The sequence below is a fragment of the Nematolebias whitei genome, chromosome 1 (genome assembly GCF_014905685.2).
Source record: "Nematolebias whitei isolate Nwh7 chromosome 1, NemWhi1, whole genome shotgun sequence".
NCBI lineage: Eukaryota > Metazoa > Chordata > Actinopteri > Cyprinodontiformes > Rivulidae > Nematolebias > Nematolebias whitei.
Genome location: NC_056498.1, coordinates 54000515 through 54027592, shown reverse-complemented (window position 1 = coordinate 54027592; position 27078 = coordinate 54000515). Strand labels below are relative to the sequence as shown.

Below are 27078 nucleotides of genomic sequence, written 5' to 3'. Positions count from 1 at the left end.
TAACAGTGACATTATGTCTCACTCACCCTTGACTGGGCTGCATTTATCCACACTTCCTGATGAATGTCATCTTTTCTCCCAGTTGTGAAACGGCTGCCCATGCTGGGTGCCATTTGGACCCAGGAAACATCCTCACGAAGGAGATTGATGGCAGCGTTCCTGAAGCTTGGCAACCGGCCTCTCCACGAGTCAGCGGAAAGTTACTTATTGTGTTTTCATTGTTCAATAAGGCTTTGCATGACTCCCCCCTCCCTCCTTCTCGCTCTTTCAGCTTCCCAAGCCAAAAAGGCCCTCGAATGCCAAAGTCTTCATTAAGGCTGGGGAAAGTGGGCTGGCTCGAGGTCACTCGTGATGTTCCAACGGCTGCCTGGGAAAGGCTGGAATTAAAAAGCTGCCAGTCGCAGGACGTGGAGACCAACTGTGCTGAATGTCTGCAATCGCCTTTATAAATTTGCCAACAGATTAATGATGTTGTAAACAGTCCATCCAGGAGGATTTTTTTGGGGGGTAAATTAAAAAAAGTTATTTTTACTGTCATCATGCTGTGGCTAATAGTAGTTCTGGAGCATTCTTTGGTAAAGCTGGCACAAAAACACCTCAGACTGAAGCTTACTGGTTATAAATCACCGAACGAGCTCAGATGGAACCCATTTACTAAAAGGCCCGAAGACAGTCATAGCATTAATGGAGCAGAGAACCCTCCAAGCAAACTTCGGGAAACTATTTTTGGACTGTGTTTTATAAATTCTCATTTAAAAGCGCCAAAACGTGCACCATCATTTGTGAAGGGATATTTTATTTTATGCAGCTTAAGATATCAGATGCTTGTGTCTCATAACGGACAAACAACAACAACAACAAAAAAACACAACTTTTTTAAATCTTGGTAATTGCTCCGCAGATCACCCAGTTGACTAATCCACATGTCCATTATGGGTCCATTCTTCATGAATTCAGCCTGTAAGCTATGCAGATCCATTCATAACGCATTGCCAGTGACAAAGTGTTGAAGCCCTGAGCTCACACTGTATTTAATTGACTGTTCATTGCGCAATAAATGCCTCTCAGGATATCAAGGCGGAGCATTAAAAAAAAAAAAAAAAGGTCAAGAACGCACTGAACCCTAGAATGAGCTCTCGGTTTGTCCCAGTGAACGCACCTCTGAGGAGATGGTGAAGTTGCACCTGTAAAGAGGGAGGCAACTTGGAGCAACTTTCCAGACGCAGCGCAAGTTGCCCGGTTATCTTATTCCAGCTGGGGGAAAAAAAAGAGGTCGCCTGTGTCCCATCAGAAAAGCAAGAAAAATATAACATCCCGCTGATGGAGCGCGCACGGATTACATTTATGATCATATTGCGCTGCCCCCTTAATAAAAATAGAACAAAACGTCCATGAAATAATCCTTGCTGCAACAGCAAAGCGCAGCTGAACACAACTGAGGAGGGTCCAGTTCAGGGGGGGAAACCCTTTTGACTCGAATTAAGAGAAGGCTGGATTGGGAGGAGGGGGTGAAAAAAAAAAAAAGGGGGAGGAGGATGGCAGGGGAAGAAAGTGGTGGTGGTGCCAGACGCAGCGGCAGCAAGACGCGCACGTACGTGCTTTATCTTCGCGGCTGAGTGTGACGTGATATTGCAGCCTGCTCCTGGAGCTCTGCACGCACCCAGCAAAGCGCGTCTATTTCTCTCTGTTGTAACTCACAAGATCCCCGCATCTCACATCCACCCACTGAAGGATCTTTGTTTTTTTTTCTTCTTCTTCTTCTTCTTCTTCATTCCCTTTCCACCCCCACCAGACGTGAGGAGAAACTACAGGAGAAATCTGTGGGAAATATTGGGACGCGCCGATTTCATTATGGAAACCCTGTAAGAATTGCTACTTCTCATCACTCCAAGAATTTCTCTCTTGGTATCTTGGTATTTCTCCTGCCCGGTGGCTGTCGGGGGGAGGAGGGTTGTTGTTGCGCTCGGGTTTGATGGGAGAAACCCAGAGGAGGAAGAAGCAGAGGACCGGGAGGATATGATCGGGCTGACCGGAGAGTAACGCATTTTTTATTTCCCATCCACTGAAGCATCTTGTTGCGCCGGACTTCTGTCGTCGGGGATGGGGAGTATTGATTCACAGAAGGGCTGCAGAATTTATTTATGAAGGATCATGTGGGCAATGTTGGGAAAATAGCCATAGCTTCCGCAGTGTAAGGTAAGAAACCATTAATGCGCTCATCATCACAACCATCATGGATGCATGAAAGCAGGATTTATTTTCATGTGTTTTTTTTTTTTTTTCATGTGTCATCTCTGAGTGAAAGTTTAGCCTCCCCGTGTTAAATATTCGCCCTGGCTTCCCGTGCGTTCATCCGCGCGCATTAGTCCAGGGTGCTTAACAGATGATTTTTAAGAGCTGATCTCCCTCTTAAGAGGCAAAAATCACTTTAAAGTGCCAGACGTCGAAGTGGCGCGGCACGAACCTCTCCATGTCTCTCCAAACGAAGCCAGGCAATGAAAGTGGGCTCTGTTCCCCCCCCCCCCCCCCCCCCCTCCTTTTTTTTTTTTTTGGTGGATCTCCCGGGAAGGTTGCAGGGATCATATTATGGCTTTACATCGCAGCAAGAGCTGATTTAACTCTGCTCTCAAATCCTTCCATGACACATTTTATTATTCCAGTGCGCGTCTGACGGACAGCCTCAAGAAACAAGCAAAAGTTGGAGCTGGCGCAAATCTTTATTCTTTAAAATAAACCTGTCTTTGCGTGTTTTTTTTTTTTTTTTTACGCCTACACGGGCGCACGCGCGCGGATACACGGTTTGAGACGCGCGCGCACGCATGCACATTCTGCTGTGACACTGCTCACAGCTGCATTGCCTGTAGGATTAAAGCAATCAGGACATCGCATTGCATTCTCTCCATCCCCCCCCCCCCCCCCCACACAGTCAGGCGCGCGCGCACGCAAGCGCAAACGGCGCGCAGTCACCAACACGAGCTCTTTATGAAATTACATTATCAAATATGTCAAGCCCCAAATTTAGGGGAGACAGGAGGGTGATGGATGGAAAAGAGCGCACAAAGAATAGTGATTAAGCGCACGGGGACGCAGACTTGTGCTTGTCTCTCTCTGTGTGTGTGCGTGTGTGTCTGTGTGTGCGTGCGTGTGTGTGAATTTCTTCCTCATATGAGCTAACGGTCCTGTGAGGCAAACAGCCTGAACCACCAGAACACAGCTTGATTCAAAATCTGGTTCCTGCGTAAAATGAATGGTCGCATCCTCATAACTCCCGAGGACTGCACAGACCTGCATGTCACAGAATAATAAATAAATAAATAAACCCTCTTTGCATTTTTCTATGTCAAATATTCCAAACTGCTACATTTGAATACCTCTTGGGGCTGTGCCAGACCAAATATGACCCAATTAACTCACGTTATTGCGCCCACCTCCCTCAATAAAACACATAAAGAAATAAATAAATTTGGGTTCTGGAGTGGCCACAAGGTGGCAGTGTTTGCACAAATTATAGTGCAAAACGGGAGGCAGGATGGGGCTGCAAAAGACATGTTGCTGAGGTTAATGTGTCTTTTCTCCCTTTTTCCAAGGAAGGACTTTGCAAAGACTGTGTGAAGCATGTCAGTCACGCTTGACAGAATTCATCTGCCACCTTTCTTGTGCTCTGCTTTAACACTCTTTTGCGTAATCTTCTTCATCTCTCTCCCTGCAGGCCAAATGACATAGGATGAAGGCTGTTCGAAACCTGTTGATTTATATATTTTCCACCTATCTTCTGGTTATGTTTGGAATAACTGGTGCCCAAGATTATTGGTGTTCCACTCTGGTCAAGGGGGTCATTTATGGATCATATTCGGTGACTGAAATGTTTCCCAAGAACTTCACAAACTGTACGTGGACGCTGGAGAACCCAGACCCAACCAAATACAGCATCTACCTTAAGCTATACAAGCGAGACTTGAGCTGCTCTGAATATTCGTTGCTTGCTTATCAGTTTGATCATTACTCGCACGAGAAGATCAACGAGTTGCTAAAAGTGAACGAATCTATAGTTTATCTGTGCGATTCCAAGAATAATTACATATTTTTGCTGTATGACAAGAATTTTGTTCAGCTGAGGAGAGTTTTCCCGTATGATTACAATGGATTGACGCCGCAGAAGCTGGATGAGGAGGAGAAGTCTATTGTGGATTTCTTGGTGTTCAATAAGGCGAGCCCTAGCCAGTTTGGGTGTCAAGTGCTTTGTACATGGCTGGAAAACTGCCTGAAACTAGAGAAAGGGACAGTGGAGACGTGTGGGATTGTGTACAGCAAATGCACATGTCCGCAGCATTTAGGCGATGGAGAATCAGATAGCATGCTCATGCTCAATAATGTGGTTTTACCTTTAAATCCACAAACGGAGGGTTGCTTGTCGCCTCAGCTACAAGCTGGACAAATCTGCAATCTGAGTGCAGAAGTGAAACGGCCTCCCAAAGAAGGTGAGTATCATCTTTCTCCTTTTGCTGAACTACTGACAGATTTAATGCACTCTACTGTCTGTATAGATAAGATAATAACCATGTCGATGAAATGTGCACGTCTGTCACTCCTGCCTTTGCCCTAAATGCATGTTTGAAGTGTGATGGCCCATGAAACAAAGAGCACACATAGATAGGTGGACTGCAGTTGGCTCAGAAATGTGCCAACTCGCAGGAACAAAGCTTCCAGGGGAGTTGGGTGTAGAAAAGTCCACGCCAGCTCAAAGCGAAGCACCTAAAGGGGATTCTTTCATTCCGACGGACAAAAATTAAGAACGCACTAACATTGCTGTGAATTTAAAATGGCTGTTTCGGTGCACATCAGCACACGGCTGAAATGGCTGCAAATCTAAATATAGTTTTGTGTTTGTTTATACATTTATGTCACGGTCATCCATGCGAAGATGAACAAAGTGCACTATGGACACATCTTATTGTATTTAACAGCAATAACGCCACAGGAAATAATCAGGATAATTGATGCAGCAGTGTCCAGTTGGTGTGACGTCTGAAATGTAGCATTTAAAGTGATAGTTCAGATGTATTGGAGGGTGTTTCTGTGGAAAGAACAATTTAGAGTAAAATGTATTTGTTCTGACTGGACTGATGAGCTAAAGCCTAGGCACAACAGGACCAAAGACCAACTCGATTGATGCTGTCTCAAAAACAACTCTCAGAATTATCAAAGTCCATGCTCAATAATCCAAGTAAAAAATCCAACAAAGTTCAGTCAGGTCATCTGGACGGTTTCTGTTCTTGTTGAGACATTTCATCCTTCATCCAAAGGACTTCATCAGTCTGAGGAACCACAAACAAACTCAGTCCCACAAGCGGTATACTCATATAGTAGTCTTTGGATTTGTTGGATGTTTTTACCTGGATTATTGAGCATGAACTTTGATGTTTTGAACCACTTTGGCTGCCTCAGAGGAGTTGACAGGGGAGAGGACGGGCCCCAGAAACCATTTTATTTATCACCAGCAAACTTGTTGGTCCACTTTAAGAGTGTGCTGCTTGTGGGACTGAGTTTGTTTGTGGCTCCTTGGACCGATGAAGTCCTTTGGATGAAGGACGAAACGTCTCAACAAAAACGGAAACCATCCAGATGACCTGACTGAACTTTGTTGAACTCTCAGAAATGATATAGCAGTTTATGCAAAGATTATTTCATGACATGATGCATTCAATTTTTATTTACATGTCATTCTTTCATGTTTTGCAAGCCTGTATAGCAGCATTAGCAGCTAGCTGTAGCACTTTTTTAGTGCAGATGGGGCATTTCCTGCAGGAATCTCACAATATGTCTGCCCACCAAAGTAAACATGTGGTAAAACTGACAGTGGTGTAAAAGTTTACAAAATCGGATTTTCATGAAACCATACAAAACAGTTTTTGTGAGATTAGAGTTGTTTTATTGCGGTCCACTTTCTTGGCCCCACTTGGGAACCAGCCATCAGCTTGTCAGTCTGGTCAGAGTCGAACTGTTTCCCCAGACTGAACTCATTCAAAGCGTTATATTGCTGGTTTGCAACTGTTCCACAAAATCCCTCTTGAAAATAACTGAACCATCCCTTTAAAGCATCAACGCCAAAACTTAACAATTTAAACACTTTGATAAAATATCATGACCATTCTCAGAACTGTTGGGAGTAACTCTTGTCCAGTGTTGCATAGAGCAATGCAACATCCTTTATTTTTCATTTATTTATTTACTGTTTGTTGGAAATCAGCATCCTAGCACTTAATGAAGAGATAACCAAAAAATGTCACAATCCTGGGACCTGTTTACTGTTACGATCCACACATGCACATGAATGCGCACACGGATCCTCACACGATCACACAACTGAATAAACATCAAACAGTAAACAGATAAGATTCTTAATGAGCTTGTGCATTAGTGCTCCCAGCTAACGGATGAAGGTTTTCTAGTTAGCACATATTTAATTTACGGAAGATTTTCATGTTTCTGATTATGTTTGAAGACTTAGCAGAGAAGCACACCTGCAGGAGCTCAGGTGAGTCAGGTGTTCAGACACAAAGGAGGGGCATTCATCGCAACACGCCGAACTGAAAATAACGAGTAGGTTTTTGGTTGGAACAAAAAAAAAAATCACATTAACGGAAGCCCACAGCTACTATAACAGTGTTCTGGATAACAGGTGGCAGTTTTCTAATCAGCACAAACAGAGGAAAGTTGATTGCAGCAGCTCAGCTGTTTGGTTGACGCCACCTGAGAACTGCCACATGCTACATCACATTTTTCTCTTTTTATTTTAAACCCAGCCATGTGGGATTTTATGTAGATATTTCACTGTTATGCTGTGACAAGATGCCCTCCAACCTTCTGCATGATGCATCCCGTTGGATGACAGAGCCATGTTGAGTACCATTCACTCCAATATAAACCCTGTAGCAATAATGCACACATGAAGCAATCGACACTTATAGCTTAGTAGTAACGTGCTGTCAGATTTATATGTCAATTTGCAATATTTAGATACTTGTATATGGGGTCAGGACTCTATTGAAAAGCATTACTGGTTAAAAAAAAAAAAGTCTGCATATGTGTGTGCATAAGTATGAACTCTTAAATGAGTCCAATATTTTACAAACTTGTGGTGTACATTTCCTCTGTGAGAGCTTAAAACATTACAAAGCTTAGTTAGTATGTGTGTGTGTGTCTTTGCTTCTTTATGAATATGAACGGAATTGTTCAGTTCTGAATACAGTTGTTTTCTTTAATCGTGCACATTTCTAAAGGTGATTGTTTGCGATGACATCATGGGCTTATAAATGGAACAAAGTACGCAAAGATAACACTAGTTGAGATCCAGGTAGAAGCATCTAGTTAAGTCAGGTCTTCTGGATGGATAAAAAAAAAAAATAATTAAATTTTATTTAAAAAAATATATATAATAAAAAAAATATTAATTAATTATATTATATATATAATTTTTTCAAATTGTATTTTTTTTTATCTGTCTGGAGGACCTGAATTAACTTTCTTACACTAGTTGAGATGTTTTAACATAATAGCACCAAAATTACAAGGAAACAATAAAACAATGAGTGAATGTTACACATTTAATATAAACTATTTTCTTCTTGTTCTTCTTCAGGGGTCTCCACAGTGAGTCATCCTCCTCCATCTCTGTCCTCACTCCATCTACCTCCATGTCCTCTCTAACTGCATCCGTATATCTCCTCTTTGTCTTTTTCCTGTCATATAAACTTCTATAGTTTAAGAAAATACAATAATTACATCTTAATAATTGGCCTGGGCATTTAAAACGACACGTGCATCCTGTGCTCCACTGATAAGCCTGTGACACAATGACTCATGATCACGGTGTTCCTAAAATCAACACTTGTTTTCACAACTGCACATTTCCTTTTGTAATCATAAATAATAATAAAATAAAAAAAACACTATTGTAAATTTGTGTTTTAAGTTCAAGTTGTAACTGTTTAAGCTGTATTCTTGCAGAGTATAGGTAGAAGTTTGTAAAGGATTTGATTTAGAGTTTACACATTTCATAACTATCAACTTTTTCCTGTAAATATACATGTTTTTTTTAGCATCTTTAACACACAATTTTTCATTTATATCAGCTATTTCCATCAAGTATTATTCATACATTTACAAAAAAAAAAAAAAATCTCTGCTCTGAGATAAAATGACATTTCACTTTGTTCTCCATCAGCATGTTAATAACAGCTTAAGAGTACAGCTTATTTTTAACCCCGCCCCCTACAGAAGATTTTCTATGAGCTTCTATTTATAGACTTGCTTGATGGGAGGGTTTAATAAATCCGTTTTCATCTGGATAACAGGGAGATCACCACTGGGTTCGAACGAGCGCAGTGCTTCCCGTGGCATCGTTGGTGACAGAGCGGGCGTTTCTGATGAACACAAACGAATTACAAACAGTCGACACCGGCTCCGTTTGATACAAATCGCATGCCTTTGATTTCCCCAACTCCTGGTGGAGTGTGGCCTCAGAGCGCATCAAAGAAAAGCCGAGCTGGAGGTTATGTGTTCGAGTCGTGCCACAGCAACGGTGTTCCACACAGACTGAGGATAAAACATAATGGTTAATGCTCTTAACTGGTTAAGATGGTTAAAGAGCTGGACCCCTTTTCTTAAGATTGTGGCTTTTGAAAGAAAAATACACAATGAAATACAGATGTACGACGCTGATGACTCATTTATCCAGTTATTTTTTAACCACATTATTCTATTTTATGAACAAAAAGTTGTAAAAATTAAAAATAAATAAAAAGGGAAGCACAGTGGCACTCACAGCCAGGCAGATTAAATTTTTTTTTTTATCTTTTTTTTTTCCTTTCTGGGTGATCTTTATTTGTGTGGGTTTCCTCCCACGTCCTTCACAATCAAATTCAAGCAGGCTGATGATTCTCAGCTTCTCAGAAGTGAATGACGAGGCTCTTCTTTTTCTTTCCTATTTTAATCCAATTAATGCTCAGATTGACTGAGGCTGGTGTGACTGAATGTTTGAGCGGAGGAGGTCTCTGAGCTGAAAAATCAGTTACACGTTTTCAGTTCTAACAAAAACTAGAGAAATTGCATTCCCTGCGAAAATGCAGTGTGAATGCGTATTTCACAAGAAGTTGCCGAAAAACAGCAGATATTAGCTAAAAAGGATCTGCTAAATGTAGCTGACATGGATGAACAAGCCTAAATTATCAGAAGAAAACAAAGAACACATATTTGCTGAATTAGGTTTAAATAAGCAGAAATTATCCCAACATTTAGGAAATTATCTAAAAAAAAGCTGAAATTAGCTGAAAAAGGAAGAAAAAAGCTGAAACTACCAGAAGGAAGCAGAAAGAGAAATGAGCTAAAAAAAAAAAAAAGTGGAATTAGGTGAAAAAGCTCATGAACATAAAGAACTACCAGTAAATAGTAGCTGAAAAAGTAGAAAAAGCTAAAACTAACAGAATAAAGCTGAAAGGAGCATAACAAGCTGAAATTAGTAGAAATAAGTTAATTAACCTGAAAGTAGCAGAAATTACCACAAAAATCTTAAAAACAGCTGAAATTAGCTACAAACATGCTAAAAGGTAGCAGAAAAGTTAGAAAAAAGCTTAAATTAACAAAAGAACTGACTCTTCTTAAAGAAAGAACACATTTTCCAGTTAGGCTGAAAAAAAACAGAAATGAGCAGAAAACTGCTTAAAAGTATAGCTAAAAAGCAGAATTAAACTAAAATTACCATGAGGAAGTGGAGAGAGCTCATTTTTGCTGAATTGGGCTGAAAAAAGATGAAATTAGTGTAAAAACAGGTGGAATTATCTGAAAAGGCTAAAAATTAGCATAAAAACACTAAATAGTAGCTGAAATAGCAGAAAAGCTGAAACTAGCAGAATAAAGCTGAAATGAGCATAAAAAGCTGAAATTAGTAGAAAAAGTAAATTAGGCTGAAAGCAGCAAAAAAAATTAGCATGACATTAATTAATAATTTATTAATTAATATTAATGAAATTAGCTACAGACATGCTAAGAGTTAACTGAAACATAAGAACAAGCTTAAATTAGCAGATGAAAAAAGAAAGAACACATTTGCTCAGTTAAGCTGAAAGAAGCAGAAATGAGCACAGAAAAGTGGAAATTATCAGAAAAAAGCAGAAATGAGCAAAAACCACCTGAAAAGTAGCTAAAAAGCAGAATGAAGCTAAAATTACCAGGAGGAAGTGGAGAGAGCACATTTTGTTTTGCTGAATTAGGCTGAAAAAGTTTAAATGAGTGCAAAACATTGTGGATTTAGCTGAAAAGGCTAAAATGAGCACAAACAGCTAAATAGTACCTGAAACAGCAGAAAAAGCTGAAACTTGCAGAAATAAGCTGAAAGGAGCACAACAAGCTGAAACTAGCAGAAAGAAGTTAGAAGAAGCACAGAAATGTTGTAGTTAGCCGACTCTGAAAGGAGCACAAAACAGATGGAAAAAACTGAAATTAGCTGAAAGTAGCTGAAAAAAGTATAAATTTGCACAAGGAAGCTGAAAGAAGCCGAACCAGAACAAAAAGTGAAAGGAGCAGTAAAAGGTTGTAAACAGATCTAAAGATTTGAAGGATGTAAAATGAGCTCAGTTCATTTACTATGAGAAAAAATGGCAAAAAAGGCTAAATATTTCAAAAAGCTAAAGTTGCACCAATACCAAACGTCATAGCTGGATTGTCCTGAAACAGCTGAACATTTTATATATGATGTGTTGAAATAGCTTGAAAGCTTCAGAATGAGAATTGTGCTGAAAAACGTATGGAAGAATTTAAAAGTGGATCACAATAGTGTGAATGCTTCGTAAGAATTCACACAATAACTCAGAACATAATGTAGGCAAATATTTTAGACCTTGATTTATGTAATGTTGTCTTTTTTTGTGATTGAGTCGTTTCTACTCATTTAGTTGGTTGTTGCTACTTTTCAAGCACAAGTCTCACGGGGTTTCACTTTATTGGATGAACGTATAATACTGCATGTCCACAAGGTGCCCTCTAAAGTTAATATTCCACAAGATAAACACTTATAAAGTTTTGGTCCTTGAAATGAATGCACTGAAAACTGCTGCTACGAAGCAATTCTTTTAAAAAGGAAAATGGCAAAATGAGTTTTCTCCCCCAAACATTATTTTTGACTCCGTCGGACATAAGTGCACCCATCTCTACTCCTGTCTTTCTGTTTGTGTTGAGACTGAATTATAGGATGAATTAAATAAATAATAAATAAATAAAAAAACAGATGACAAACGTGAAAGTGACAGTAAGCTGCACTCTGGATTTGAGAGTTAAGAACTTGTTTCAGATTCGCTGAATCAACAAAAGATGTGAAACTCTGAATTTATGCTTCTAAGTGCTTCTGCCCGTTCGTTGTTAGCACAAACAAGTGGGTTAAAAATAATCCAGGCGTCACAGATTTTGAATTCTAATCTGCTGTATTCACTTTACAGCATTGCAAGGGATTGTTTATGCACTTCAAACATCTTTTATCGTTTGTCAAAATTGCCAGCTTAACAATAAAAATATAAATCAAACAGCTCTGAAACAAAAAGGACAAAAATCCTACGTAAAAAAACAACAACAAAAAACACGTAATACATTTACTATTTTATCAGTACAGTTTCTGAAGACAGGGACACTGTGCCATGTGGAAAATGACAAAAGGCTTTATTGGCGACAAAAATGCGTGTGAAGCGTTATGATGCAGTGTCACCCGCCAAAGTCCTGAGCTCTGCAGCAGCTTAGCCTGGCTGCCTCATAGTGAGGCCCTTTTATTCACTTTGGATCTCAGTCAAGTCACTCAGTAGTCACACTGCATTATGCTCACTCCCATTGTTCAGTACACTTGGAGGCCATTTTAGTTCCAATTCAGTGAAGGAGAGAGCTCAGATCAACAGCAAAGAATCTGTTTTGCCTGAGACATGCATTACACGTCATTAGTTACAGTGGATGTTAGAAACAACCCGTGTCTTGATTACTTCTGAAACCCTCAATCATGGCACCGTTTAGGCTTTGCTGAGCTCACCGCAAACACTTTTCCCATTCAGTAGCTTCCGCGTGCTCAGCTTTTGTCGTCCTAATTCGATCGTTTTTAAACTCGTTTGGAAATTGACAAGAAAATCAGTATATAATCAAGTACAACCCTGAAGAACCAGTATGAAAACAGCTTATTAAAAAGGAACAGTGAGCGCATCGGGCGGCGCGCACAGGGTGGGTGGGGTCCGCACCTAAAAATATTGAGTCACAATAATTCAACAAAAAGCAATTAAATCAGATTCAGTAAAAGTAGTTATGAAAACAGTCAAATCAAGGTACCATGTAAAACAAGGTAAAATACTGAAAACAAGAACATATTTGCATGGATAATAATAACCTATATAGTCTGTTAGTAACTAAAGTGGGCGAGAAGGACTTGTATTGACTAGCGAGACAGAGGGATCGGGCTTGAAAGGATATGCAGCAGGTTAGGCTTGTTAAAGATAGGAAAGGTAATGTTCTAACAAGTGAGGAGAGTGTGATGGGAAGATGGAAGGAGTACTTTGAGGAACTATTAAATGAAGAGAATGAAAGAGGAAAGAAGAGTAGAGGTCATATATACAACACTAGAAGGTTCTCATGTAAAAATAAATAAAAATAAAAAGGTCTAGGAGTGTGTGAGCAGTTATTCTCTGGGTCTGTTAACACTTCAGGTTCAGTAAACATGTTTGTTTTGAGGTTTAACACTCATCGTAGTTTTGATTAATATATGATGTTTTTATTAAATATTTTTTGCTGTAATGATGGCTCATGTCCGTCAGTAAAATATCGCCTAAATAGCAACACAAACACAAATCATTGTCAGTCTACTTACTGTATGCTGACAGTTTAGAAAAAATAATCTGATTTTCATACATTCTAGTTTTTCACGCTCAGAAAAGACTTTTACTCAAGTCAACCCACAATGTCCACATTAAATTAATGAACACACAAGACTTGTTTATGAAAAAAAGAAGAAACTTGTCACATTTAAACGTCCATTTATGAAGATCTGAGAGTGAATTTTTGAGGGTGAAGGGAAAAGGGTCTCTTCAAAACGACTTTCATGAAAGTCATGTGTGCACGTGTTGGTGTAAAGTAGAGCAAGGCACCACTACCCTAAAGTTTTTAAAGCCTTGTCTAAAGTTTTTTTTTTTTTTTTTTCTTGTTTTCAAGTAGTAATTTAAATTTATTTTTTTAAATAGCAATATTGGAATACTTTTTGGATGTTTTCAGAAATAAAAAACTTTTTTTAAATAGTTTGTGCATTAAAACTGTTACATTAAAATATTTTGTGTTTCATGTGAGCTTGTCATTATATTCCTTGCAGTGAATGCACCTTTTTTTCCCAAAATCTTTTACTTAGTTTAATCCATCACTGTCAACATCTTATTCAAGCAAACATTAATAAAATGACCCAAACAGCTCCACCCTTATTTGTTGAACAGTCCACAGGATTAGATTTCATTCTTTAACCGTCGTGCAGTGTCATAGAGGTGACAAGCTTTCCATTCTTTTATTTACAGCCTACAATAAACACAATTGCAATAAACATTGTAAGTAACAGTCGCTGCCTATAATAATGTCATATTACAGCAGGATTTGTAATCAGAATAATGGGTTGTGCAACGTCTCCAATCCTGTGATGTGAAGCGGCAACCACCTCTCGTCCCCAAAACTGCAGCTCCTAACCTGTAAAGTTCTGCATAAACAGCGAGGAAGTGTGCACGTCTGATTTATAGGCACAACTGTCCTGCCTGCGTGCATCATTCCTGTAATGAATTCTGAACAGTGCTAGATTTGTAAGCCTGTATATCCAAACTGCACAGACTTCCACAACTACTCCTAAATTATAGTGGAAACGCCACAGATTTGCCTGTTTGGCTTTAAAGCAGGAGTTTGGCGTTTAATGCTGAAACCAAAGTAACTCATATTAACCACCACTGAGTTGTGGAGTGAAACTGTTGGCGCTCAGGTTGTTTTGATAAACTGCAGAACATTAGGAACACAAGAAAGTAAAATCTGCAGTGAAACTGAGAGAATAGGAGTTGCGTCACCTGTCAGCATCTTACCTGTTTGCTGTGTACTTGTGATTCTAACTGTTTATCAATCAGCTAAAGCAGGACCATCAAACTCAACTACAATAAGCTGGACAAAATTAACAATGTACAGTAGTCCCTCTCTACTTCGTGGTTTGTTTATCGCGGACTTGCTCTATCGTGGATTTTCAAAATAAGATTGGACACGACACACAATTGGCTGATTAATGGATGAGCCACACGATTGGCATGAAATTTTTATTTAAAAAAAAAATATTTAGCACCTCCTGCACCTGTGCGCAGCCCATACTGCAGGATAAGCTCCCTGCTGCAGCTGATCAGCTGTTCTCCATGCAGAGCAGAGACGTGGGCGTGGCCAAGAGCGCTTGCAGGTGGCAAAGAGCAGCAGGGTATGGCCTCCGGACATATACCAGACATCTTGTCTTGCCTGCAGCTTCCTCAGCAAGAGTTTTGTCTGTCTCATTTGACGTCACTTTTACTGCATCAAAATCAAAGATGATGCAAAAATTCAAGCTGGTTTTTCTTGGCTTCAAAGTTGTCCAGCTGTCATGAGACACCTTAACTAAAGTAAGCTCAGCTTTGAAGTAAAATCAAAAACAATACAATTATTTTACTTTTAAAATATCATCTGGACCAGATGAGATGTTAACAAAGGCCATATTTAGCCCTCGGGCCTTGAGTTTGACACATTGCAATCACTCCATATTACACATTAAACATAAAACATGGTTATTATGTGCTTTATCAATTGGTGCATGTTGAGATAGTTTACTCCTGTAATTTTTCAAACATATTGCTTATCACTTTTGAAATGTGGGTCCACACGTAATGTAAACAAAGCACTTGTATCTGCACAAGGTACTCAATAAATCCGAGCATTGATTCATAACAATACATCATAATTGACAGATCCCAAATAGCTCTTTCAACGTTGCCATTGTTGATCTATTATCAGTCCCTTTTGCTGTTTTTATAGAAAAAAACAAGAAAGGAAAACAAAGTCTTTGACAGTTGGCAGACGATCAAAAGATTTGTTTACATAATTTAATCTAATAACACATTAACAATTATTCTGGGAAAAAAAAATGCATATTTTGTTCCCCACTTTTTATTTATTTTTTGACATTGCAATGAGTACATTTACCACGTGAAACTGACAGTCACCTCTTAAAGAACTGTCTAGTCTTTACCTGAGTGGAGACAGACATTAAATATATTCAGCTGCAACTTTAAGTGACTTTTAAAACCATTTTCTGTTATGAACGAACTGAAACGAGTAGGATTCAGGTACAGAACACCATTTGCTTTGCACGGTTTATTTTATTTGATTTTATTTACAGCTGCAGCAACCTATTTTACAGTCTTATGTAGTGCAGTGCTGTTGTGTGTACACAGTAATGTGTGTATAAGTAATGCAGAAGCAGTTGTTTGTCAAAGGCTCATTACAGGATGCAACCGTACTGGTTTTAACCTCAAAAACAATGCATCCCAGAATATTTCCACACACTTTCTTCCCAGCTTTTGGAAATATAACTCAAATAAATAGACACTTTTTTTTTTATTTAAATGATTTCTTTATGAATGCAAATATAACAAATTATGCATCCCTGTCCCAGTACATGAAGCCAACTGGCTCATCTTGTTGATATGCAAATTAAACATGTTAATTATAATCATATCCATAATTCAGCACAATGATTTTCTTCTTTTTTGCGATGACAACAAAATAAATTCCAGCTGTTTCACTCAGCGGGGAAGATGAGAACACTGTGACCTTAACTGTACGACACGCATCGGTGGGAAATTTGGTAAGATTTGGCATCTTTAGTTAAAAAGAAACAGTTCAGCTCACTGGAGTACAAAAGAAAACAGTAGCAATTGTAATTCTCATATGTTAAATTCAATTACAATGCTAATTTGTTCCAAACGAGCCACAGAACTGTTGGTTTGAAGAAAACTTGACCACGATTCATGTGAGTCTGTTCTGCCTCACAGCTCGGCGCAGGTCTTTGAAGCTCCCTGCGTGGATAAACAGTCAAATATCTTTCGCCACTATTTTATTTGTATTTTTTTCCAAAGGAAGTCAATTTTGTGTGAAGTGGCTTAATTTCGTTTTTGTATCAAGCTCTTGTGCGCAGTCAGAGTTCGCAATGTGAATTATGTTAAGGGTTCAGCTTCTGAGCTGCACAACGTCCACAATTCAGCGCCGTTAGTTTCGGTCTGTTACAGGTCGTCTTGTTCAGCCCACACGAGAGAGACATTTGCATAAACATCCACCCACAAAATGTGGCAAATGAGTCTGTCACTCAAATAAAACATTGTCTGTGAGGTATAAAGGAGGCAACGATCTTTAGTTTTGCTCTCAGGGGGTCTGTCGCTGCTTTCACAGGCAGTTTCTCTGCAATGTGTCTTTATGCAGCTGTAATGGATGCTGCGTTTAAACTCACATGGTACACCGTGATCTGGGCCAGCATGCCTAACTAGCTCACGTAACTAAAGCACAATAGAAAAAGACCATATTTTCATTATTAATAACAAACTGATTCCACAGCCTCCACATGGGCGATCAGATTTTATATTGTTGCATCTGAAGCTGAACTGCTGACACCGATTATTTGAAGCAGTTAGTCTCATTTTTGGTTTTACAGTCAATGGCAAGGGCTTAAATATTTTGGTCTGAAATTATAATTTCCCCCATTTATAATTTTAAGACAGTGATAAATCGTCTAAATCAAACAGTTTTTCTGTTGGATGTCCTTTTCATGTACCATATTTTCCACTGTACACGTCGCACCGCCGTATAAAGTTGCATCTATTATGCAAAATGCGTGCCGGTGTTGTGCCAAAAATCGATTGGCTGACAAATGGCAGCAGCAGGAGCGTGCACAGTAGGACTTTAACAAGAATTTAACATGATTAACACTTAAAAACTATTGTTTGCTTGAAATTATAGCAAAAGTGTGTCTCAGTTTAACTTTTGCTTAATAAATGCACTTTGACTGTCAAATCAGCTGCATTTCAAATGCTGATACTCTGAAGTAGGTGCGCGTAGAGGGACGACTCGCTGTGCATTTCTTCGAAATTTAACAAGATAATCACCTAAAAGCTATTATTTATTTGCACGAATTTATAGTAAAGGTGTGTCTCAGTTGAAATTTTACTTAATAAATGCACTTTAATGGTAAAATCAGCTGCATTTCCAAAGTATTCGCTGCCTCGGTGCTCTGGGTGCGCGCAGAGCGAGGAAATCAAGGACGAACTCTGCGCATTTCTTTGAAATTTAACAAGATAAGCACCTAAAACAATTATTTATTTACTCGACATTATAGCAAATGTGTGTCTCAGTTGAACTTTTACTTAATAAATACACTTTGACGGTCAAATTAGCTGCATTTCTCTGGGGCGGTGCAGCGAAAAGAAGCCGATTTGACGGTTTCTCCAGGTGAACTGGATGTAGATGGCAGACTATGGTAAGCAGACTGTATCATTAATAGCCACTTTTACCTATTACATGACACAATGGCATGCCATACCGCCGGAGTGCCATACAGCTGGAGTGCCATCTAGCGGCTGAAAATGGTAGTGTTCAATATTTTCAGTCAGAATAAATGAAAACATTCATATCTCAGCCAAAAATAGGTTTATAAATAAGGGGAAAAAACATAAATAAGTCGCTTCGGCGTCTAAGTCACAGGGCATGCAAAATTATGCAAAAAAAAAACACGATGTATAGGCCGAAAAATACAGTAATCAAAAAACATGTTTACCGTTTGCCTCAAAAGAACTTGTATGCCTCCCATCAGAAAAGACACAAAAGTCTAAGGTTTACATTAGAAGGAAATGTGAATAAAAATAATATTCATTAAAAATGGCCACAAGCATTGCAAAGTACACTGTTAATCAAACAAGCATATCGATAATTGTTCTTATTAAGGTTTTAGGTTCTTTATTGTCATTCGCATAACATCTATTACATGAGGTGGGACGAAAGTGTGTACCCAAGGTCCCAGTTACACCCAACAATAGCAAAAATATAAAGTATAAAAAGAAACAGTATATAAGGATCTAAGATGTACGCTAAACAATAATAGTGTAAAAAAAAACAGTATATCAAAAACAGCAGCTTGAACATGAGTCTGTTGTGAGCAGATGGCTATGAATACAGCAGCTTAAAGGGAAGAAATCAGCAGCATGGATGATCAGCAGCACAGATAAAATATCACCAATTAAAGTGGAATTACAGTGATTATCATGGTTAGGGAGTCATGCGTCTAACAGCCTCAGGGTAGAAGCTGTTCCTCAGTCTAGTGGTTCTACACTTAATGCTCCACAACCTCCTGCCTGAGGGGTGCGGGGCAAAAAGTGTGTGTGCTGGATGAGTGGTGTCCTTCATGATGCTGGTGGTCCTCTTCCTACATCTGGAGGTGTTGTGATGGTGGGGAGACTGACTCCAACAGCTTTCTGTGCAGCCTTCACCACTCTCTGCAGAGCTTTTCTCTCTCCAGCTGTCCATCCCTCAAACTTGTTGAGCACAATTTTCTTTCCTAAGGAAACCCACCATCAGAGACAAAAGGATAATAATTTAGAATGGTTGTGTGTGTGTTTGTTTGCAAAATATCTTATGAACAGAGTTTAATGAAACCATTAGAAAGTAACCATTGGGTTGACATCTACAATTGAATAACTGTTGACGTTTGGTTCAAGATGGCCGCCACAGCAACGTGCTCTCTGCAAACACAAACTGGCTATAACTGAATCAAACTTACAGATACAGAGTTAAGATTTAGTGTGCAAGTAGACTCACTCTCAAAACATGTTCAGAGCACTAACACATCATGCACCATATTGCAATATCACAAGAAACTGTGCTTCATCTTATTTTAAGATTGAACAAAATTCTGTCCCTTCTCTACATGCGATGATTTTAGTTTAAAACTCTGGCATTAAAGGAGGCAGGCAATATGCATTCCTCAAGAAACGGTAGGATTTTTATATTTATTATGTAATAAACCGAATATTTAAAGAAAACTCAAGCATCCTAATTTGCACAGCTTTCAACTGCAAGAAAAATGATTGTGCAGTAATCATTTTTTTATTTTATTTTATTGTTTTACGTTTATAATAACATAACTATCATTCATGTATTCATTCATTCATTTCCTGGTCTGATTGTGTCAAACACAAACGTTGTTGCTCTGCTTCTTTAAAAACAGCAGGTGACATTGAGGCGATTAAATTGCCGTGACACACTCTGCTTACATTACTCATAACGAACAAAATATAAATTCAACATTTCATACAAATCGTCCTCCAAATGGCTGCGCAGGAAAGAGCACAGTCCTTGACAGATGCAAGGTGGGATATTTCAGTATCGGTCATCGCAAACTAAGACGGCAGATATGAGCCTGCGCTGCCTGTGCGTTTCCATGGAGCATTGTGGTTATTCAACTTCTCTCTCTTAATAAGGAGAACTGTTATATAATGTAGAACGAGACAGAAATTATTCTGTGCAGCAGAATAACAAATTCCTGCACAGCTCTCTGTCCTGTGTGAGGGAGGCAGCAGCATATCTGTCATATTCTAATTAAAGTAACAAATCATTTCAGCAAAGTCAATACAGCAAAAATGTTTTTGAAGGACATTTCAGTTTGACTGTAACCAAAAATAAAATGGGCAGCAATGCATGTGGGTCAGCTGATGATTTACTGAGTTCTTCAAATATCATATAGTGATAAAAGTAAAAGATTAAAAACTGGTTTTATGTTATTACAATAACAACTGAGTGCAAAAGGCCAAATTACGTGTCAGTTTTACCGATAATACATGGTTATGTTTTTTTTTGTTTTAACAATAGGTTTGTGCTACAGTCATGATTACAATATTAGAAAATATGTAAGTATGCATTTTGTTGCCTTGACTGCAGAGAGTTTTCATTTGTGCCATTATGATCCAGCTTATTTTTCTGACTAAAAATAACAAGCCTGAGTAGAAGTAATTGAAGGTCTTGGACTGTTCCCGTTCATATTTGGCATATTGAGATTGCAATCAAAACCCTTGATCAGATTGCACCTGGCAACCTAATTTAAAAGTCAAATTTTAACCAGATTAATGCCTGAACTGGTTTCCAGTAAAAGTAGAATTTCTAGGTGCTGCTGCATCACCTAGACTGATGCTAGAAGCAGATTTGAAACTGTGGCTCACTAAACTGGCTCAGCAACAAACAATGTTGATTCAGAGCATGGTTAGCCTTCCAGCATTGCTGCACATCTTAAACTCATCTGTCACTAATGTTGTTAGGTGCACTGGCAGAGCTCTGAACCACAGCAAAGTATTACTAAGTTGTTAACCCCGAGGCCAGTGCTATCTTAAAGCAGGATGTTGCGCCATACTGCACTGCAAAAGTGGTCCAAGAATAGTTGGAGGGGCACAAAAAATTGGTTTGAAATGTTCATTCGACTTCACGTTCAAGCATGTCAGATATGTGGAAGCTCTACCTGGCAACCGACAGGATTTAAAGGGTCTAATAAAATTTAAAAACATTAAAGTATCCACTCTTGGGAGAATGTGATAAAGTAAAGGTTCAACACAATCTGCTGGCTTTCATATGTAACTTTTATTAATTGGAATTCTATAATGTATGTGAAAGTTTTATATTTTACACTGAACATACTAGTGTGATTAGGTGCTATTTAAATAACCTAATTGAACTGAATTTAATTAATTTTTCCCCTTACCAAAAGTCAGTCAGTCCATCCATCCATCCATCCATCCATCCATCCATCCATCCATCCATCCATCCATCCATCCATCCTGAAGTTGGGTCGTGGGGGCAGCAGCTTGAGCAGGGAGGCCCAGACATCTCTTTCCACAGCCACATCTTCCAGCTCTTCTGGGAGGATTCCAAGGTGTTCCCAGGCCAACCGAGAGACATAGTCTCTCCAGCGTGTCCTTGGTCTTCCCCTGGGTCTCCTCCCAGTTGGACATGCCCAAAGCACCTTCCTAGGGAGGCGCCCAGAGGGCATCCTTACCAGATGCCCAAACCACCACAACTGGCTCCTCCCGATGTGGAGGAGCAGCGAATCTACTCCAAGTCTCTCCCGCATAACTGAACTTCTTACCCTATCTCTAAGGGAGAGTCCAGCTACCCTGCAGAGGAAACTAATTTCAACTGTCTGTATCCACAATCTCATTCTTTCGGTCACTACTGAGAGCTTGTGACCATAGGTGAGGGTAGGAACGTAGACCAACAGGTAAACAGAGAGCTTTGCCTTACAGCTCAGCTCCCTCTTCACCACAACAGACCAGTACAGAGTCCACAATACTGCAGATGCTGCACCAATCCATCTGTTAATCTCATGCTCCACTCTTCCCTCACCCTTGAACAAAATCCCAAGATACTTGAACTCCTCCACTTGAGGCAGAACCTCACCCTCAACCTGAAGAGAGCAATCCACCCTTTTCCGGTTGAGGACCATGGCCTCAGATTTGGAGGTTCTGATTCTCATCCCAACCGCTTCACACTCGGCTGTGAACCACTCCAGTGAGAGCTGAAGATCACGGCACGATGACGCCAATAGGACCACATCATCTACAAAGAGCAGAGATGGAATCCTGAGGCCACCAAAACGAAATCCCTCCACGAAATTCTGTCCATGAAAGTTATAAACAGAATCGGTGACAACAGCCAGCCCTGGTGGAGTCCAACCCCCACCCTGAAAGGGTCCGACTTATTACCGGCAATGTGAACAGCTCGTAACAACAGGCCCCCAATCCCAAAATGATATGTTGATTAAAATATGTGTGCATTACTTGATCTGTGTCCTTTAAAAAACAGAGTTAAAATATCTCATAAAATCTAATAATCTTACATTTCTTTGCATCATCTTCAAACTATGTATTTTGTTACAGGGTAGCAATATAGAATATATCCTAGGTTAGGACCAGGTACAAACAACTAGAAGCACAACTCCAAACTAAACCAGCATTTACTACCATGGCAGCCAACATAGCACTTAAGAAGGAAAATGACCATTGGCCTCTTTGGTTATATGCAGTTCATTCAGAAAGATTTCAACACCTTGTTCATGGTCCTCCTCCTCTGATAATAGACCTTCTTAAATCATGCACAATAAAACATTCAATAGAACCCCAACAAATAGAAGTAATGTGCTCCTGTTAGTGGTTATCTCACAGCAAACAATAATTAAAAAAAACAGCTCGGATTTAAATCTCAGCCTGGTTTTTGCAACATACTCCAGTTACTTTTTATAGGCTAAAAGCATGCATGTTTTGGTTATTCATCATTTTAAAGAGATCTTTTGAGTGAGACGTTAAGTGCATGGCTGTCTGTCTCGTGTTTTGGTCATGTGATGGACTGGAGACAAGTCCAGAGAGTCTCTCTCTGTTCGTCTGTTGGCCGTTTGAAAATCTGTAGCAACATCCAAAAACTTTAAAGCAGAAAAAATATATACTCTGCTTACTATATTCAACCAAAATAAGTTGTTAAAATTACACAGAAAAGTTTCAAACTCCTCTATATTTATCACTTGGTTTTTTTTATACATAAACACTGTGCATTTTGGATTTATAGAAACTCAAAGTGGCCATTTATGAGGTAACACATTAATAATGTTTCTCCATGTTTAATCTGAGTTTTGTTAGACACACTTTATTCAAAACAATAACCAAGTACCACTCACCTAGTTTCCTTTCTGAACTGTTTCTTGTTTGTGTACATTTCCGCTTATTTAATTATTTTTTCTAAAGGAAGAGTTATGCACAAGTTCTAATTTAGACCAAAGGAAAACACTGTTTATTTCACTGTATGTTCCAGAAACTTGTTATTTTAAATCACTGGTACCCACAATGCACTGCTGCATAGACAATGACATACATGTGGAATCAGCTAAAAACCAGTGTTCAAAAAACAGACACTGATAAATTTAAAACATCAAGTTCAAGTAGGTTTTATTGTCATTCGCACCACATGTAGTACATGAGGTGAAATGACTGTGTACACAGGGTCCCATTTACATCCAACAATAGCAAAAATATAAAGTGTAAAAAGAAACAGTAAATAGGGACCTAAGATGTACACTAAGAAATACGCTAAACACCAATAGTGCATAACAATACACCGAATAACACTATTAATAGAAATTGAGTCTGTGTGAGCAGATGAGTACAAATGAATACAGGAGCATGAAATAATCAGCAGCATGAGATCAGCAGCATGGAAAGTCAGCAGCAAAATAACCATTTAACCATGGGATTATATGATTTATATTTTTACATTAAGAAGAAACAATTTAGTAATCGGGTATTTTTTGTAGTTACGTTTCTCAGATTTGTAATAAATGCATCACCATTTTCCTAAAGAACAAATGATTTTATTTCAAACTTTTGAAAAACAACTGTAAAGAAATTAACTTTTTGGTATAATGAATAGACTTATCTGAAGCTAGCACAGCAAAATCACCTGAACCTTAACCAGGACACAGAAGTGACTTATTCTGTAGCACAACTGTAGATCATTTTACAAAAATGTAATTGATATACAAAATTTATTGTATCAACTGCAATGTATTGGCAATATTATTTTGCTTGGGTGTAAGTTTGTTTGTCTGTATTAGCAATTATTGTACAAACCAAATAATGTATTTTATGAAACTTCAAAATCAAACATTGGACATAAATAAAAAAAACGTATTAATTATTGGAAACCCTTATAAAGATGGCTACCACAACTTATCAACCTGAACAAACACAAAAGTGGATTTAAATCTGTCAACCAGGCATGTATTGAAGTAAAATTTGGAGTGGTAGTAGCTGTGAGTCATCCCCAACACAACCTCAATGCAACACATTGTGCAATAGATTTGTTTAAAACTTTGGCACTGACTGTTAAGAGTCAGCAAAATATGTCTGTTAGCAAATTATCTAATGAAGACTATAGACTGTATTGAAATTCCCATAAAATAATCAGTGGATGAACATCTACAACCAATTACTCTTTGGAATCAACCAAATTTCAGATGGCTGCTACAGCTAACACAGACATGCCTCAGTAAAATGTCTCTGTATTGAATTCAAGTTCGTTGTGACCAAAGCTGAGCTTCATTCCCAACACATACTCCAAGTATTATCAGATTGATGAGAATCTTGCAAAATAGCTTGGCATTTTGATATTTTTTAAATGTTTGACAAAATTATCCACAACTGTGTTATTTGCCAACACAACATGAGTTTAAATCTTTGACAAAATATTTCTATTCAGTTTTTTTTTCTTCCTGAATATCAATCCTCCCTGCAAATAAATAATTCCAATAATTTTGGAGTAAATCAGTTCAGGGAAAGAAACGTCTTGGCTCACTAACACAGAAATTATCTTTCAACACTCAATTTTCCCAAATAGGTTTCTTTCTGACAGTATACAAAAAGTAGTTTTCGTTCAATAACGAGATACTTGAATAAGGGATGCTTAAAACCAATAAAAAGTCCAAGGTATATAGAATAAAATGTACTGTAATTTTGACCACACTGCACTTTGTATACTTCATTACTCATCACAGCTGGCAGCTTAAATCACAGCAGTGTCTTCTAGCATGCCCTGTATTGTATTTATGTGGAGACAAGGTCTGTTCACATGCACACATGCGCAAATTTTGACCGAGTTCAAAGCCACATACAAAAGTCAGAAATACATTTAGAATACAGCACTTGGTTTATAAAAGGCCACGCTAAGAGGAATAGCAACAGCGAGTCAATCTAAACAAATTATTTTGAGTTTGGCCTTGTAAAAAATACTAAATATTTCTGTCATCAACTTCTTCCAGCTATTTAATTGTCATCAATGGTGTACCACAAGGATCAGTCTTAGGACCCACCTTCTTCACAATCTAAGTAATGTAGCTCAGATCATTCCTGAAACAGCCTTATTTTTCTATGCCGATGACACAGTTGTTTATTGTCAAGCTAAAACAGTTTCTAACGTTTTCCAGCTTTTACAGTCTGCATTCAACAACATCCAGTCAGATTTGTTCCGTCTCAAACTGGTGCTAAATGCTGATAAAGCCAAAAGGATGTTGTTTTCAAACCGGAAGTTGGTACAAGTAGTCCATTCTTCCATCTTATCTACGACTGGTATTCCTATTGAGTTTGTCGACTCTTAAAAAAATACTCGGGAATCTTGGTCGATGCACAACTCTCTTTTAAGCCTCTTGTGGAAAACTTGGTAAAGAAATTGAAAGTAAAATTGGGTTTCTTTTTCAGAAATAGATCTTGTCTAACTCTGAATGCTAGGAAATTCTTTGTAACTGCTACTTTTCTTCCGTCCATTGACTATGGCGAACTGTGGTTAACGACGGTTAAGTTCAATGCAAAAATCAATACAAACAATGTTCATATTTTTAGTATTTTATACCGTTTTATAATGTAGCATGTCTTTTTTTAAATTTGTTTTATAACACTTCTTTTATTTAATTTTCATTTGTACGCTTTTTGTTTTATTGTTGTCTGTACCTTTGTTTAAAACAAGTCTCTCTTGTAAATGAGTCCTCGTGATTCAATGATACTAACCTGTATAAATAAAGGCTGAATTAATGGATTTATACACATTTACACACTACAGAGTGGAACCTAAGTAATGAGTACTTTCCACATTAATCTACTATATTCAAACCCTTAATTATGTTCTCATCCCTCAAAACACATAGCATTACTCAGGGCTCTCCTTCCACCCAAAAATGTATGTTTTATACGTAGGTTCTGGTTCTACACTCTATGCGTTAATTATAAGTCCCTAATTTCTTCCCCAGACTCCTCTACTCACGTCTTTTTCCTCCCAGCAAAAAATGTGAGCAGAAGAGGTTTGAACAGAAACACAGAGAGAGAAGGCGAGGCTGACATGTATCAAACTGCTTGGCAGCCATCATTTTAAACTAATCAATTAAACATGTGTGACTAAGCCACATCATCAAGTCATTGTTTTGTTGCCACATATAATTGATTAGATTATTTGATCAATAGATTCAAAAACACGTGTTCATTTTAAAATGAACTTACAATGCTGGATCAGCCTGTTCGTTCCCTTTCGGACGTTGTCGATCTTAAAAGAGCGTCACTGAGTGATACATTGATGCCTCTTCTCTGAGCTACGGGTGATTAAAAAAATTCAAGCATCTTTAAACATCTCTCACCAAAATCAATTCCCGGGTCACAGGTTGGTGAATGGAGGGAGTAAGAAATGGGAATGATCAAATTAGACAAATGAGTTCAAGCTATTATCTGATCGACCCAATGTTGACCAGATCTTGTGACATAAAAGCAGCTCAATATTTGATAAAAGCTAAAAAACAAGCTTCTGTAGTTCTTTGTATTAAGGAGTAGAAAAAGACTTTTAATCTTCAAACTTGGTGACACTGGAGCCAAGGGAGTGCTTTGTAAAGCAATGTTGTTTGGAAGGCTTTACTGGGTCCAAACACTATATTTAAGGCACATAAAAGGACTAAAATTAACATACTCAACAAAGCCTGATTGTTTTTAACCCAAATATAATGTTTCCACAAGGCAGAGGGAAGAAAAATATCACAGCATAGTTTTAGATTATTACTCGTGTTTATTTAGTGTTTATTTAATTATAATATGGCTTCTAATATATATATTTTTTTTTTGCTACTTTGATATCAGACTGATGACAAATTAGTAAAAGGTCTTTGCACAGTTGTGTTCATTTTGTCAAGATGGATGAGACATGAAATGGTTAAACGTTCTCTGCAGTGTTGCATTAAAGAGGAAAAAAAAAAAGTTTCAGAGCACGGGTGCCATAATGAAATGTGACAGATAAATCAGAAGCACTTGGGGGATGACTTTGAATCAATACTGAACCACCAAAGCTAGTCCAGACGCCCCAAACCTGCTCTGATTTACAAGCCTCCAGTAAAAGCCTCCAGTTTAGTTTGCAATT

General features: G+C 38.4%; 1 protein-coding gene across 1 annotated transcript in view; it reads left to right on the top strand.

Moving 5' to 3' along the window:
• Positions 1–1543: 1543 nt before the first annotated feature.
• Positions 1544–27078, top strand: part of adgrb3 (adhesion G protein-coupled receptor B3) — a 155440-nt gene continuing 129905 nt past the window's right edge. Inside the window, exons 1-2 of the mRNA XM_037678726.1 lie at positions 1544–2196; positions 3710–4478. Of these exons, the coding sequence (XP_037534654.1) occupies positions 3725–4478 (754 nt within the window). The 5' untranslated portion in view covers positions 1544–2196; positions 3710–3724. The remainder of the gene's footprint in view (positions 2197–3709; positions 4479–27078) is intronic.